The sequence below is a fragment of the Colius striatus genome, chromosome 1, assembly GCF_028858725.1.
Source record: "Colius striatus isolate bColStr4 chromosome 1, bColStr4.1.hap1, whole genome shotgun sequence".
Taxonomy (NCBI): domain Eukaryota; kingdom Metazoa; phylum Chordata; class Aves; order Coliiformes; family Coliidae; genus Colius; species Colius striatus.
The window spans coordinates 126,962,400-126,979,867 of NC_084759.1; the positions used below are offsets into that span (position 1 = coordinate 126,962,400).

At 42.0% G+C, this 17,468-nt stretch overlaps 1 protein-coding gene across 2 annotated transcripts in view; it reads right to left on the reverse strand.

Moving 5' to 3' along the window:
- Window positions 1–17,468, reverse strand: part of PHF21B (PHD finger protein 21B) — a 163,672-nt gene that overhangs the window by 61,226 nt on the left and 84,978 nt on the right. Inside the window, exon 4 of one of the 2 annotated variants that reach the window (XM_061988787.1) lies at window positions 4,751–5,065. The exons of the other annotated variant lie outside the window; for it this stretch is intronic. Coding sequence (XP_061844771.1) covers window positions 4,751–5,065 — 315 coding nt within the window. The remainder of the gene's footprint in view (window positions 1–4,750; window positions 5,066–17,468) is intronic. 2 annotated transcript variants of the gene reach the window in all.

Below are 17,468 nucleotides of genomic sequence, written 5' to 3' on the forward strand. Positions count from 1 at the left end.
TCTAAACACAGATGCAAGGTAGTTGTTTGAGCTGTGGAGTTAATGAAGCATTTGTGAAGAACAGTTTACTGTCTTGCCAAGAATTTATAGCACTATAAATCCTCATACAGTATTTTACTTTGAAATAACCTCCCTGTATAGACAAACCCCAAGATGCAACAGCACATGTGCATGGGGAACCTTGCCAAACTTTTCTCTAGCTGACCCAGGAAATATATGTGTGGGAAAGAAAGCACAGAGAGGAGCAAGAGACAGATATTATGCTGTTGCTTGTGGAATCCTGATGGACAGGGAGTCAGCGCCCTACTAAGATGCTAAGAGCCACATAGAGTAATAGGGCACAGAGCATCACAACGGGATCACAGACCAGACAGTTGTTTTATTATAGCAGTATCCAAACATTCCTGCACCTAATATCTACTTCATACTTTCGAAGCCTCTGGGACTTAGGGCAGGTGACCAGTACAGATACAGCACATGACAGGTATATACAGAGACTACTGTTTATGTTGACAAAGCAAGAGCCAGTTCTGGCAGCACTCTCACTCCAGGGTCATGGGTAAGTTTAAAGCCAGAAATGCCAGGCTTTGAACACAGAGGACAGCTAAGCTAGCTGCAAATGTCTCTCTGGAACTAGAGAAGTGGAGCTGTCTGAGAAGCAAAGGTTACCTTGAGCAGTATGTGGTGTACTGCTTCTAGGACATCGACTATCTCTGCAGAGCCACTCTGTGCCACATTTCTGTGGAACAACTTTGCATGTCCATATCACGGTGCTTCATGGCCCAGTGCAGATATGCCCTTCCAGTGCTTTTTTTCCTTTCACTGCAGCTCCTGAAATGCAGACGAGTGGTCTGACAGCTGTATTTCCACCCCCCACTCTTTGCTTGTTCTCCCAGTAGCTGGCTGATCCAATTGTCTCTCAAACAGCCAAAAGGCTTTCTGCTTTCCTGAAACGAGGTTCTGGGATGCCTGCTGGCCCGCAGATTTGCTATTTAGAAGAGAATGAGGAGGTAGCAGAGGGGCATTTTCTTTACCCAGTACATTGTTCCAGCACAGCAGATGGAACTTTGTCCTTCAGCAAAGCAACCTCAGATCCTGCTTTCAGTCAGGAAATGGTAGATAGGACAGGAAATAACAAATACCACACAAATACAATGACAATAAAAATATAATTTGAGACGTCTGTATTAAAATCTCTTTCTATCTTATCTCTGAATACTTTGTATGTACAGGCATGCTGATATCCTACAACTATTCGGTAGCTCTAGGGCATTCTCTATACAGCATGGCAATAGCTATCCTCTGAAGGCGATGCACTCCTAGCATCCACACAGCATATGCCAGCAAAATTCAGCTTATGCCAGCAAAATTCTGCTTTTGCCAACATAACTTGCTCCAGATGATCCAAATGAAGCTCTAAGCTTCATTTCTCTAAGCAGGAGAAAGAGCTACACTCATGACATCCCTGCACATACACTTTCATCAACGTAGCTCCATCAGTCATGTCTTTATACATTGGATTGACACTGAAAGGCTGCCAAGGAGTAGCGTAGACCTAGTGCTCACCATTTCCAGTGCTTACAGATTCTAACCTTTGTTAACACTGCAATGCTGCCTGCTTCTAATAAAACATGTGAGAAAGATATAAACAATCTTCTAGTATCTGTTATGTGTGTGTTTATTTAGATACCTTTTTTCCATGCAGATATGTCTTCCATTACAGTCAACAACATTTCAAAGTCACTTTAAAAATCTGCTGGTTAAACAACAGCCTAAAATGAAACTGCTGACATGCAGCTGCCCGAATGAAAATTCTGTAACAAACTCACATTTAATCCTATCTATATTTGAAAGTTCTGTATTTAGATTAGAGTGTTTGATGACCTATTTTTCCTGCTGAGTTTCATTTAGCATTTCACTCTTCCTGCTAGATACCACTTGAGATGACCATATACACATCCTGATCCCCTTAAATGCTTTCAAGCAGAAACCACCGTTCAGAAACTCATAACACTACATTTCATGCCTTTGCCCTTTCCTTCACTTTGCAGATGCAGAGGAATAGGCTATACCGCACTAGTAATCTCATTTATTACTATCAGCTTCCCACCTTAACGCAGTTTGCAGAAGGCTGTCATTATCCTCCATCTCACAAAGTTTATACCTTTCAGCAGAAAAAACCCAACTTTTCTGAGTCATAACAAAGTCACAAAAAGAAGAAGAAAAATCAAATGCTTATTAATAAATGTCAGCAGTGAAATTTCCTTCTGACAGTACAGTGCTAGTAGCTAAGGTGTTACTGCTATTGATTTGTAATCACCATTCCAGGAATAATCAAGAATACTGAGCAGGAAGCAGGAATAGATTTTTTTTTCATTAGAACAAAAAAAGAAACCTTGCAAAACAAATTTAATTTGGGTAGAAGAGTGATAATTAACATACAGTTCAGCTCTAAGCCTCCTGACAGTTTAGGACCAAAGGTCAGCTTGCATTTTTTTTACATTTACAATTCAATATTTCTAATTGTTTTTATCAATGCCTGCTGACTATTCTAAAAAGATGAAGCCACTATAGCACTTTTCTTCAGAAACTTGCCATTGCTCAGCTTGTTCTTCCCTAAACTACTAACATAATCAGAGATACTAAAATGCAAAACAACAGTTGTTGGAAACTTTTAATGTGAAGAAAAACACTGGACCTCTTCCTCTAATAAAACCAAGGCAAATCTAAGTGCTGGACAATACCTCCATGCTATTCTAATAATAGCAGGTGTTTGCTTAAAATGAAGCTAGTCTTTGCAGAAGTTGTGATGCCAGGGCAAATACTGTTTCAGGGTTGAGAGGACATACAATACAAGCATGTACACAAGTGTCAGGGCTTTGCTCCAGCAAGTTCCAATACACTGCTGATCATGGCACACCTGGGGACATGTAAGGTAGAAGTGGGACCTGTTTGCCCTTTGGAAAAGGTAATCAGGAAGCACCAGAGATAATTCTTTTCCTCTAACAACACTTGCAGAGTGTTGCAGTCAAACGTTCTAACTGGCACTGTTCTCCAGCACCTGCGACTGTATTTCCACTATTCAGGCTAAATATTTAAATGTTATTTCAAGCTTCTTCCTTCATTGCTTTGATTCTTTTCTTTCCTTGGCTCCTGACAGTGACAGTAAAAGATAGTCTTTCACAAAATGATACACCATTGACACACTGAAACTTTTACCTTTGATATGATTATCCTTCATACAGTTATTTTCCAGGATTCTAAGAAATATCTACTGAAATAGCTTCAAGCGCCTTTTCAATAAAGCAAAAACAACACCTTCAATAAAGGAAATTATCCCGCACAAATACAGAGCATAAATTTAAAATTGAATTCCCCATGCTGCTACTTTAGTCTAACAGCTAGAGACAACACTACTTCTTCAGAAAAAGTGACAGGACAACTTGGTTCCCAAAGAGGTTAGATGTGCTTTTCATTTGTTAGCAGATACAGTACGTGATGGTCATTCCCTGCCTGGTTTTTAGGAGGGGGATTCTTGGGTATGAAAAAGCCTCATGCATTCCAACGTAACCTCAATTTACAATGTCTCCAGGTATAGTTTGCCTGTTGCTTTCACCCTTATCACGTTCTTCTTCACTGATTATTAGAGGTCCACATCCTGAGCTTGTGAAAGAAAGAACAAAAAAAGCAGACTACCGCAGCCTCTATGTGCAGAAAGTAGAAAAGATATCCACATTTTCAACATTAGCGTTACTCTTCTCCAAAGTTTTAGGAAAGCTTTGTCACTTTCTTTACACTTTAACTTCATTAGCATCATCTCCCCTTATTAACATGCACCAAGACTGGAGTAAACTTTCTCTTTTGCAGTTGATAACGGACTGCACAAAACAATGTGTCCAGGAAACAGCATCCCCTTTTCTTTTGTCCTCCTCTTGCTAATTCCATCCATTCACTTCGTATTTAGATTACAGTGAACTTTAAAGCATTAAACATATACAGAGATACACAACTGAACCTGGAAACAGCAGCCTGACAGCTCCTATACAATTTGTGCTTTTGCTCCTTTTGCCCAAGTGTGGGAAGGTACCAGCACCACAACACGCCACAGCCTGGACACCCCTCCATGTCTGCAAGCAGCATTTAAGTTCACAAAGTGGCAAACGACATTTCTTTACGTATATCTCGTTGCTTTTAAGAACTGCTTCTCAATCAGGGGGAAAAAAAAAAAAAAGCCACAGAAGGTGGGCAACTGGGGGCAAGCAACAAGAGGCAGCCAATTCCCCTCCTCGACCAGGGCCCGCGTCCCGTCCATGCTGCCCCCAGTGAAGGGCCCGGCCTGTCCCGCCAACCCTCCGGTCACCCGCAGCGCCGCGCTCCAGCCTGGCTCCCCGCTCCCCTGCCTACTCTGCTTCCGCTCTGCCCCCGGCAGGGCTGGGGACGCCCCGTAGCCTCGCGGGGCCACATACCCGCCCTCGCTGTGAGGCGGAGGTTCCCCCCAGCATCAGAGGGAGAAACACACCAACTCCCCCCTCCCCGCTCAGGGCAGCGGGGCGATAGTCTACTGCCCTAAGGGCACTTGGAGAGAGAAGACGTTCTTCCATCCCGTCCCGCCCCGACCCGTCCCTTTGAGGCCCGAGCCCCCTCAGCCGGTAGCCGCCCCTCCCCGCTCCGCCTCCGCCCGCCCGCCCTCCCGCCCCCCGCGGCGGCGGGGCCCGCAGCGCACCGCCCCCCCGCGCCCGCCCGGCGTTACCTGGGCGTTGGAGCCGAGCTCGGGCGGGCGGCGGGCGCCCACCAGCTTGGCCGTGGTCTGCAGGTTGATGGGGGCGGTCTGCGGGGGCTCCACGCTGGCCGCGCTGCAGCCCAGCCCGCCGTTGAGGTGCGCCGTCACCATCGCGATGGGAGCCTTGGCTGGCAGGACGGAGATGGCCAGGCTCTGCCCGGGGCTGCCGCTGCCGCTCCCGCCGCCGGGTGCCTTGAGGAGCGCTGGGACGCTGCCGGGCTTGGCGCTGCCGCTGGCGCCGCTGCTCACCAGCACGGTCGCGGGGCAGCTCCGCACCGCCAGCTTCTGCCAGGGGAGAGAAGGGGAGAGACAAGGGGCATCGTCACCCGCCTGGCTGCAGTTGGACCCCGGTCCCCCGCCCGGCCCAGCCCAGCTTCCGCTGCGGAGCTCCCTGCCGGGCTCGGCCCCTGCCAGCACTGGTTTGGGTTGCTTGTTTTTTTGGGTTTTTTTTTTACTTTATTTTACTTTTTCTTCTTGGAAGGACAGAGGGGCGGGCACGGAAAGGCTGCGCTTCCCCTACCCGCTCGTGGTTTCACCCGGAGTTTACAAAGTTGTTTTGTTGTTGTTTTTTCTTTTGCTTTTTCTTTATGCGCGGAACTAACGATCCTAGTGTAGGTGTAGATAATACCGCAGCTTTAATTAACAATAAAAGGCTTATAGAATGTTATTTTCAACTTTCTTGTCCGTTAGTCTTAAAAGCCCTTAAGCTTAGTCTTTCCCCTGACTTGACAGTCGTTTGCTGGTTTGGGATTTTATTTTTTTCTATTTAATTTTCTTTTTCTCATGGATTTCCACTATGTTTCCAGTGTTGTTTCTTGTTTTGGTTTTTGGGGTTTTTTTTTGCAAACTAACTTTTCTCCGTAGCACCCACTTTAACTCGCAGTTCTCCATTTTTCTTAACAGTTGTACTTTTAAAGCTCTATCGAGTGCCTATTTTGTCAGCCGTAATAGGAAGACATGGATCGCGATCCTGTTATAGTGTCTCTTACATGAATTGTATTTGAGATTTCTATAGGCACTGTCAAATCACCCTACGGTAAATGTCAGTGGCTGCAGAAAATGCTCACTTTTTAAGGGGAAAAAAAAGATCCTTTTTATAGAGTTAACTGCACTTAAAATAATCTCAGAAGCTGTTCTTATTTATGCCATTTAGGCAGGTTAGCTGTATGTGCAAAAAAAAAATGTGCTGGTTCAAGCCTCTTTTGAGACTTTGAAGTATTAAATATCTAATTTTCACAAGAGTTGACATCAAAGGTACTTAATCCTGGAAAGGCTTCTAACTTTATTCGCTGACCAGTCCTATTGGATTCAATGCCATTACATCTAACGTGTAGCTTTGCAGGAGACCACCGCCTGTCTAGGTCTGCTGCTGGACTTTAATTAGGAGTTTTGTCACCAACTTGCTTGTTTAAAATACAGCATGTTTGTGTCTATGTGTGTATATGTGTCTATATATCCACGTGTATATAAAGTTCCAGACATGTTTATTTCTCTTCACAATCAAGGCTGACAGTTGTATTTGTAGGCATAAAGTAGAAGCTTCGTAGTACAAAAATAACTGACTTCTAAGAAAATGTCTTCCTTCTTACCTTTAAACCCATTATACACTTTAAGGCATTAAAGCCTTAATTGTCAAATATGTTTGCTGCAGGAACTGTAGGTTTTGTGTTTATATGAAATAGCAAGCATGCACTTTGTCAGAGATACTTGCTTCATATTTAAATATAAAGAAATTACTTTTTAATGTCAGCTTTACTCTAGTATAAACATGACCATATAAAATGTTTTAAGCTTTGTTCATTTTTGCCTTTACTTTTCATTCTCCTCAGCAGGTCATCCCAAGGAAGCATAGGCAGTATGTTTTTCCTGAGATTATGATGTTGCGTGCTGTAGATGTTTTGAAGGGGAAAGAACTTTTCTTCCCATACAGAAATACACCTCTCTGTTAAAGTACTCAAGTGAAAGCAAAGAATATCAGGTGCATTTTATACAGGTGGAAAAAATTGCTTAGGGCAAAATTTCACCAAACTACAATTTCTTCCTAGTACAGTTTTCCACTGGTGGTCCTTGTACTTAACCAAATGGCCCAGTGTTCTGGTGCTACAGATGCAAAACAACTGCATGTAGGATAGCTGAACACCACTTCTCCTACTTGACTCAACCTGTGCAGTGACACCAAGCCTTCAGATTAAGAGTTCAGCTCTGTTGCTGTAATTTTTTTTTTTCATTTATGTCATGTGAAAAACACTAAAAGCTCACAGGCTGTCTGAAAAATGCCATGCCTGCTTATAGTGCTACAAATCCATTCCTGAACAGGAGTGAAATCCTAGCTCTACTGTGAACATCCAGAGAGTGTCTGCTACTGATATCACTAGTGCCAGAGTTCCTCTTTTGTTGGGTTTTTGGTTTTGGGTTTTTTTTTTGTGAAACTGAAAACAATTCCTAGTCCTTATAGGTCACTGTATTGATGAAGTGTCTTCTAATGTCTGTCCTTGGACATGTGAACATTTGGATTACTGAAAGAGAAACTTCTCACATAAATACTCAGTGTTCCTGTACTGATTTTGTGTGTCACTTGAAATAAAATTCCTAATATATAATATTCTAGCAGTAGTAGTACAGCCATACTTTTCTCTCAGGCAGTTCAGCAACAGAAAACAACTAAGCAAAGAAAACTCCATGATCCCAAATAATACACAGTCCCTGCTTGATTAGCAGAAAAAGCAAGTAAATAAGTAGAAGTGGATTATGGCTTTCCTAAAATAGTTCAATAGCAAATATTTGCTTTTTGTCTTGTTCCAAAGGAGGAAATTGTACCGAGAAGTTCAAAAGCAGATATTTTGTAAACAAGCAAACAAAATTCCCTGCTCTAACTACCACATGCACAATTTCCACTGCTCTCCCTATATGCATTAACAGTGAGTTAGATTTGGGTTAGCTTTGTGTGATATGCATTGATATTTTCCTAATAAACAAACAAACCTGTCTATTCATGTGTACATGACCAAAAAAAACTCAGGAAATAAGGGCTACTGCTTGTTTGTTCTAACTTGAGATAAATACTAAATTCTTAGAAAACTGAACATTCATCTCCTAATGGAAAACTTTCATCTTAATATAGGTTTGGGGGGTTTTTCTAAGTAAATACAGGGGGAAAATTGTGTCCCTATAATAGGCTTGCAAGGACCAATTGGCCAATTTTAGTCACCTCCCCAGGGAACAATGCTACACTAAATTTATTTAAATAACTGCAGATTTTAGAGACTATATGTGGAAGCACATACAAAGGGTCAGGTGCTCAAGATTAGCTTCCAGACGAGAGTTACAGAAGAATTGTCTGTTTGAGGAAAACTAGCCATGGTGTATTAATTTTTGGAAAATGTACCTTAATCAGATTACATTAGTTAGGAGATGAGATATTATGCATTTTTTCTTTCTAATAACTCTTTTTACTTTATACCCCCATGAAGGCATCGACAAAGAAGAGTTGGCAGAAACAAAGATTATGATTTCAGAGATTGAAACAAAATCCTCAAGAAAACCTACATCGGCTGTATTCTATTTCTGCCAGATTAATTAAAAGAATAGTCTTGGTTTTTAAAGAGAAAGAAAAACCGCATTTTGAGAATCAGTCAGCATAACATATTCTCTGACACTTTTAGAATGATGAATAATAAGAAACTTAGCAAGCTTTGGACACTGCAGCTGAAAGCATGTGCTGATGTAATGGAAGAGCCAAAAGAGAAAAAGAAAAAAAAGAAGAAGAAGAAAAAAATACCGGCTTTGCATGCTGGAAAGCAGGTCGCTGCTTCTCATCCACTGTATAACAGTCCTCACAATACACCAATTTTGAAGCAGCGCCTTTTCAATAGCAACACAACTTTCATTTTCACTGCAGGATGCCACAGGCAAACCGGAGTTTGAAATATGTATGCCAGTCACATGCAAACACACTACAATGTGCTGGAAAGCTGCCGCTTGTTTATGATTTCCCATCTTGTACGTGGCACTGTCTCAATTATTGAAAGCAGAGATAATATTTTTTTTCCAAATCTATCAAAATAACTGGCCTTTTTGTTTATTCGTACATGTATGTCCTCTCTCCACCCCTTCCTTCCTGTCCGTCTCTGTGCTGTAAAGGTTTGCAGGTGAGAAGGTAACCGGGCAGCAGTTTCAGCCTCCATACTAGCAGTTACTCAAACTCTACATCTCCCATCATGTACCGTGAATCATTCCATTTGGTGAATAAAGAAATGGAAAGAGCAAAGAGAGAAAGACTCAAAGGTGACTGTGCTGCTGTGGTACATGCACTGAACGATACGGTATGTGTGTGCACCTACTCCAGCCAGACTTAGCACAAACAGCGTACGAACAGCGTCACTTTTAGCGTCAGAGTTTGGTCCCTTCATTTTCACTCTGCTGCAGCTTAGGTCAGGTCTTTAAAACCTTACTGATCGGATGTCAATTTCACTTCACACACAGATCTCAAAACAAGAACACGGTCATATTCTGCAGTGGGGGGATACTCTGCTACTGGCTGCTCTTCACCATGGCGGTGGTTTTAAAACAGACGTGCGCCTCTCAACAAACCTTCAAATGTTTTCCTAGTAAAATATGAGACCTGTTTAAAAAGGACCTAAAATTCACTATCCATTGCATTTCTGTTTTAACACCTACACGCTGTAGATAGAGATTTCAGTCCATTAATCTTTCTACAATGATGCTCGCCTGACAAATCAGTTTTGCTGTGAAAAACTGCAATTGTTCTCAGAGCAATATCAGTTCTTTTCCTGAGCAGCCCCATGGCTAAGAGAAAACATTTGGCATAACCCTGAGAGTTTATTTAGCTTGCAGAAGACTGGCAATCCACTTTCCAACCAAAATGATTGCTTGTCAATTAATAATTTAACATTCGGCACTAATCTAAGGCTCTGCATGCAAAACAGCTGAACAGACTTCTCCAGCAATGAGGGCCATGACCTCTGTTCATTTACTCAATTGTCACAACGAAATTATCTTGAACTACGGGATATTTAATATTCAAAGACTGACAACACACAAATGCATTGTGGACAGGCCACCTCCTATGGCACTTTAGCATAGTGTCTTAGGATTTTAGTAGAATACTATGAATTTCCAGGTATTTCTCACGTATTTCTGAGTTGCTGCACATATATATGGCTGATCCTGCCTGATGTGCACCTCAAGTCACAAACCGACCACCTGCACAACTTTACTCAGTGAAACAGATGCAAGAAGTGCCTTGGCTGAGGGTACATACATACACATACAGGAGCACCCACAGCAGTTTGGTGAGTGTTTATGGAAGTGAAAGGGTCCATAGATTGTATTTTATCCCCAGACTCACATTAAAAATGCTTCCCCTTGCACACAACCCTTGGATGTCAGGTTGCCTGTCCCCAGAGAGAAAGGTGCTAAAACAGGTTTTCAGGCAAACAAGGACGAAGATCCTCACCTAGGAAAGTTTTATGCGCAGTTCTGAAACACTGTACTTTTACCTAATGGTGTTCAAGACGTGCAACCGAGGAGAAGGGGGAGGAGCGTTTTTAAGGAAGGCTGGGGTAGTTCCTCCTGCCAGTCTCTCCGTAAATGACCTGTCAGTTTGATGCAAGCCCTCTCCTTTCCATATCCAAGCTGGGGAGGGGGGGGAAGGGATGAGGAGAAAGGAGGGGAAGGAGAAGAAATTGCTCGACGGAAGTATTTTTAATGACCCCCAGGGAATAGTCACTGTGGCGTGGGATGAAGTACGGTACCTGGGGACAGGGACCCCAGGTACCCAGGGACTCCTTCTCCTCAGCTGCTCCATGCAGCAAAACTCCACATGTCCCATCCTCTCCCATCTACTCTTTCTTAAAGAAAGCTCTCGAAAATGCAATTAATAAACAAGGAGAATGTGGGTGCCTGACGAGGTGGAACTGCGTGTTACTTTTTGTCACGAGGATTAAAAAGAAAGAGATGATGAAAATCTAGGACTCAATCAGGACGGCCTTTCCAAGGGGCGGACTTTCAGGCAAAGGAGGCTGAGTGTGAAATGCGGGCAGAGAGGTTTACGTGTGCTGAAGTACAATCTCAGCTTTGCTGCTTTTTTTTTTTTTTTTATGGCTTCTTTTGTCTGTTGGTTTCTTCTCTTTTTTCTTTCTTTCTTGCCTTTTTTTTTTTTTGACAACTTCCTGCCTGCTTGTCATTAGAAGTATGAATGTATTCCTTCCTCTCTATCAGATCTCAGTTAATTAGCCATCGCTGCAGCAGGCTCAAGGATTTAAATTCAAAGTGAAACTCATTCTAATCAAAACTGCAGCAAACTGGGGGTTTTGTTTGACTTTAACCTGAAAGTCAGTTATTGTACCGCTGATGTACATACCACATTACCAGCTGAGTGCTTTCAGCATCCCTCTATCAGTGTGAAATATTTAATCGGCACAAGGATCCAATCAGCACAGCAGAGGGGAATCTAGCGTGTGCATTAATTTACTTTCAGTTGAAAAGCAGTAAAGCAGGTCAGAAACATATAACCTTCTCCCTTCCCCCCCTCTCCTCTTTCCCTTCCCAAACAAACACACAGCACATCAGAGGAGTTTTGGCGGCGGGGGAGGGAATGAAAGCCACCCTGTATGAATCCAGATTGGAGAGTCAGACAATAAATTAGCCATTCCTGCCAAAGAATGACAAACACTGCCTGGAACAGAAGAGGGGAACAACCGCCCCCCCTCCCCCAAATACCCCTCGAAATCCCCTCTCAAATTAATTACATTTGGTAATTGTTTGTTTTTTAATCTTTGACTCTTTTTTAAGCTAGAAAGATGGCTGAATGATTACCCCTTCTGTGTATGACATTAATTAGAAAGAAAGCAAATGCCAGGAAATAATGAAACAGTCATTCTATTAAGGTGCAATGGCTCTGGGTTTTCTGACCAGCCACGTTCTCCAGGAAAGGCTTACTGGTATTAAAAATCTGGTTTAGAAGCATTTCCAAGCTCTTCTGCACATTACTGATTTTATATATTGCAGAAGCATACTGCAGCACAGAAAAGCTAAACTTTCTCCACTACCAAATCTACCATTGTACTTCTCACCCGTTCTCTGAAGACAATCAAGTTCCTTATCTCCCTGATATTGTAATGAGAATATCGACATGCGGTTTTCTTTCACAAGGGATCATTTACAACGTGAAGGTTACGTGAAGAAACTTGAACAATCCTGCAAGCGAAACCATCACACAGAAATGAGACAACAGGCAACGATTAAAGTTGCACCAAAAACCCCCCGCACCAGCTTGTGAGTCTGTTGCAGTGAAAACTGTCAGCGTGGCTGCTTTCCAGGACAGGGCAGCAAGGAAGAATTAGCAGATTTATGTAAAGAGAGAATTTTCCGAGCTGGTAAATACCCTAATAATGGTAACAGTGGGCTTAGAAAAGCACATATTCACTCAAGTGCAATTAGCCTTTAATTTCTGAAACCATTAAACAGCTTGCTGACTGGAAAAAAAAAAAAAAAAGACGCATTTTCAACTGTATTGCTAACTGGCAATCCGCTTGTCAAAGCTCAGAATTATCTGCTTAGTGACTTGTAAACAGCACTTTTTAACTAACAAGGAGTAGGGGGGGAAGAGGACTGATATTAAATGAGAAAAGTCAGATTCATATTATGGAACATTCTGGAAGTGCCCGTGCATCTTGAACGAGGCGAGGAGGGGGAGCTAGGGTGGGGTTTTTTTTTTTTTTAATAACCTCACAAATAATCCCTCCTCCTTTCTCTCTCCCAAACCATGTCAATGATCAAGGAAATGAGAACAAGGCGCTTGATTCACAGCTGACTCTCTCTTCTTGTTACATCAGATCAAGAAAGAGCCGTCTAACGGGGCGGGGGTAGATTTCTGCAGGGGAAACAAATCTACAAGCTGGCATTTTGTCTCCTACTCCTATTAATTAGCCCGCTTTTCTGTCAGAAACAGAGCTTTTAAAACTTGCAACACAGTTATACGTGTGCCCACTTGCACATACGTATCCAGAAAATTAAATATTATATGTATGTAAGACAATCCCCTGCCAAAAAATCTTCAAGAAAAGAGTGGTTGGTTTCCTGTTTTATTTGATGGCTGGATCTCTTTCTTTCCCTTAATCCCAAGAAAAACTGCGTAGTAAACTGCAAATAGAAAGATGCAACCCGCACTAAGCCCCCAGTTAATGACAGCCTTTGGATGGGCTGCATTGTGCTCTGGATCAGCTCTGTAGTTGCAAGCCTACAGCTCAGTCTGCACATCTATGAAATGCCTCTTTTAAACCTAAATTTACAACAAAGGAAAACTTTGGCTTGATCCCACTTCGAATAAACCAGAAAGTATACAGGCATCCTCTTGGCAGGTCAGAGGAGAGTTTAAATGGCTCCCCGCTGTGTAACATGGGCTTTCCCCTAGCCCCAAAGCTGGAGTCCTACTTGCCATTAGCAGCTCGGAATTTATATCCTTTTGCTGTTGCCAGCTTAAGTTTCCTATGATTTGCTACATCCCGTGCATTCAAGAGGATGGCATTCATCTGGCTTATTTAAAGTCAAAAAGCAAAAGCAAGTCTCTGCAAACAAATACACAAAAAAACCCAAAACCCAAGTAAACGCCATATAAACACTAATGTGCTTCTAATTCAAGTTTTGAAAAAAACAAAGGCAGAGTGATTAAAGGCCAGGAGCATGCAGCTCAGCATATGGAGCCACAGTAAGTGCCCTAAACAAGTTGAATGTTTCCATTGTGTGAAAGACTCATTCATTATAGCTACAAGATCCAGTGCAGATATTTGCATTTTTAGAGGGGCATCTTGTCATTTTTAGATAAATCATGGGATCCAGATCCTTTCTAAATGGCATCAAAGCTTGCATTTCTTGATATCCTGCCTCCATTTGTTTCAGTACTCTGCCTCACTATTTTCCTTTCCTCTGCATAAATGTCATTAAAGTTTGCATCCTGGTACGTCTCCAGACCAAGATGGGAACTCAGGGGCTTCTCATTTTTGCTTAGAAGTACACTCCTTCCTATGATCAAGTAAGGCAAAAAGAGATGCAACTGCATGCAATCAGAAACACAATAAATTAGAGTAATTTATTGTATCATTTCAAAGCTGCTGCCTCCTGATTCACAGTTCCTCCCCCCCCCCCCGTATTCCTCCCACCAGCCCCCACCCCCTGACCCCCACCCCACCGACCTGATAATCACTTCTTTGATTTTTCCCTCCTTCACCCCAGCTCAAAATCAAATTTGGAAATGCACATCTGCCTTGGTGTGGCAGAAAAAAAAATGGCAATACAATAAACTAAGCCAAATCCTTTTTTTTTTTTCTTTTTTTCCCCTCTTTTTCCCACATAACACAGAATCCTCCTGAAATGAACAAATGTAACTGTGAACAGATACAGACTTCCCATGGGATCAAACCATCAGTTCCTCGGTATACATATAAAGAAGAAAGAAGTTAAATGGTTGCATTTCCCCCAAGGGAAGTCAGAGCTTCAGTTGTGAAGCATTCCCATCAGAAATTCTGGATAAGTTGCAAAGAAAAAAAAAAAGAAAAAAAGAAAGAAAATAATCCCTGCCTCCTCTCCAGACCTTGTATAGACGTTTCCCCAGCAATTCTACACATGCACATTTCATACCGACAGCACGAGCTTTCAGTATTACTGTGTTACTCTGGAGTGATTACTGTTTTCCAACGGCAGGCATATTTGCATGGTAGTCATGAAACTGCTCGGAGCAACCTTTCAATTTTCTGACACTCCAAAGTATAGCTTTGGTGAAAGCAAACAAAGCGTGAGAGGAAATAAAGAGCCCAAACCGAGTGCCTCTGTCTAGGCTCCTCTGTCCAAATCCAGGCTCTTGTGTCCACACAGACAGCTGCCAACTGGCACAGGGGCAGCAGCAGCCAGAGGCAAAGTCACCTTGTGCTCTTGGACTCTGTACCCAGGTGACCCTGATCATTCTTGAAAGTGAGCGTTGGTACATGAATGAAACTGAGCTCTAGATTTTCTCACAAAACCTGAAGCGAGTGCTTAGTTCAGAGGACAGAAGAGGAAGGCAACACTACAAAAAGGGGATTTTTTTGCAAAAGTCATCAGCTATTAGCACACCTTACTAATGAAAAATCCATATGAGTTGGCAGCACGTGGAGTAATGTCCTTCCACCACAGCCTCTGGCTGGACCTGTGTCTGCTTCTGGTCAGCACATCAGAACTGAAATGTAATCAGAGGTGTCTGCTAAGATTTAGATAAATGCCTTTGTCTCAGTTTCCCAACTTGTTAACGTCTTCCTCACAAAGGTATTGTGAAAATAAACTGGCTAGCATCTATTAAATGCTGATTATTTGTTATTAAAGTCAAGTGAAGTCATATGGTCTCACCTTAATCCAACAAGATTATGGCTGTCAAATCAAAGGTAGTGCACAAGCCCACTGTTGATCTAATCTCGCCTGCTGTTATTCTCTAATGTCCTCCAAAGGAACCCTTGTGGAGATGAAAACGAGACTCCACAGCTTCAAGTCTTTTTCTAGGTCTGTGGGCCTGTACACCTATCGAACTAAGCGGAGGGCACAAAGTTAATTACATGCCTTTTCCTTTCTACGTTGCATCAAGAACAATATACAGATCCCAAAATGCAGCAAAGGCCAGAGCCAGAGATGACAAACATGCAATAACTACACCTCTAAAAGAAGTGTTACAGGTCTGAAGCAAGGAAGCTGGAAGGAATGGGAGAGGAGACACACAGGAGGCCAAATTTCTCACAGTCGCACTTTTGGATCTCTACTTGTCAATGGACAGAAAAGGATTGAAGTGGCAAGTCTTTGAGAGATTTTCATCCTGTGTCATAAAACAATTTATTATAAATTATGGGACGAGAATGATGAACAATTGTGCAGGTGCTTTGCAGAAATACTTTAGAAGGATGAGTTGATAACAAACTTCCACATCAAGACATCATACTTTCTAATACCTTTTAATATACAGAGGATTTCTCAGTATCCCCACATCATCCACAGACACTCCTCTGATCCAATGAAAGCCCTCCAGAGGTAGCAGCTCTGAGTACACTTGTGAAAAGAAGTTGCAGGAGCTAAAACTGAGGACACAGAGACCCACTCACATATCAAATCAAAGCTGGAAACTGAACTTTAATGTTGCAAACCCAAAACCTTAGTCCTCAAGAGAGAACCCTCACTCCTCACTTTATTTTTCCTTTAGTTGCACTACTTCATTTGCCATGTGGCTTATCCAAAATAAGAATCTGAGTAGTTAAACTGCCCTGTTTATCCAACCTCATGGTTCAATGTGCAAGCAGGGTGGCTGCCACAGCACTTGAGGCAGCAACCACAGCAAGTGCCTTTTTTTTCCATTTTTCAAGAAGTGGGTGTTCAAAAAGGTAGTTTGCCAAACAATAGATTATCAAAAACCACGAGGTAATTTTCAAAATCTGGTTGAACCTGATGAAATATCAGCCCTTACAGAAGCAGAGGATACTGGAAATTAGGAACTCTAAGCCCTCTGTTGTGTGCTCAGACAACTATGCAATGCTCTACTGTTTTAGTTGGTTTTGTTTCTTTTTTTTCATGGAAGACATACAATGGCCTAGTTCCTCTAGAGACATGGGTGGTTTAGACAGATAAAAAAGAAAATAACCTCCCCTCCCTAATCTCTCCCCTAGTCTGACAAAGAATGCTGTGTGAGTACATACATGTGAAAAATGAAAAGCAAACTTTTACAGTTTGAGAATCACAAGTCATACCACTTGACTAGACACAGATAATCGGTCAGTCATAATAAGAAAGGGATACAGCATGTAATATTTTTCTTTTAATAAGACTTCAGAGAATGCATGAAAAAAACTATTTAGAATGACTGAACTGTACAAATATATTAGCAGATGTTGAGAATATTGGGTAAATTTCAGAAACAAGGGAATGATATGCTTTCACTCTAACTTAATGGAAATGCAAATGATAAGATAATGCTTAAAGGGAAAGAAAGGTATACAGCAGCAGTGTTGGGAAAGAATATTAAAAAGAGATAAAGAAGCTGCTAATGAAGGACTGTGTAGATCCTAGGATGAAACTAAGACACAACACAACCATTATTCCAGAGGCCAAAGAGAGAGTAACAAGCAATAAATAATGCAGATCATGCCAATGGCAGTAAATAAAATGGAACGTAGAAGAGAGAATGAGAAAGAACAGACTGGGCCCACTTCAAAACAACAATAGGAGAGGAACACAATGGCTAAGGAGAAGGCAAGGACACACTGCACAGAAACTCTGCTCTTGCCTTCACACATAGAGACGATTATATAATACACAGATAAAATGGAAATTATCTGCAAAATTTAGATGCTAGCCCGCAGTTTTGAGTATCTGAACTAGTTTCTAAACTACTCCCATGAACAGTGACAGAAGAAAGACTTTTGTATGTTGATTTTCTTGCTATGGCAATAGAAAGCACTTTGATACTTCAGCCATGAGAGCTATATAGGAAGCTGTACAGAATGACACAGTTCTGTGTGTATACTTAGAAAGGATTCAAGGGCATAGAAGAAAGGTGAGAAGAGAATGAGAAAAGCTTCAGCAAACTTTTTCACAACTTTGTTACATTTAAGGATCAGAATAAACAATATCCTCTTGACCTTATTTCCTGTTGTGTGCT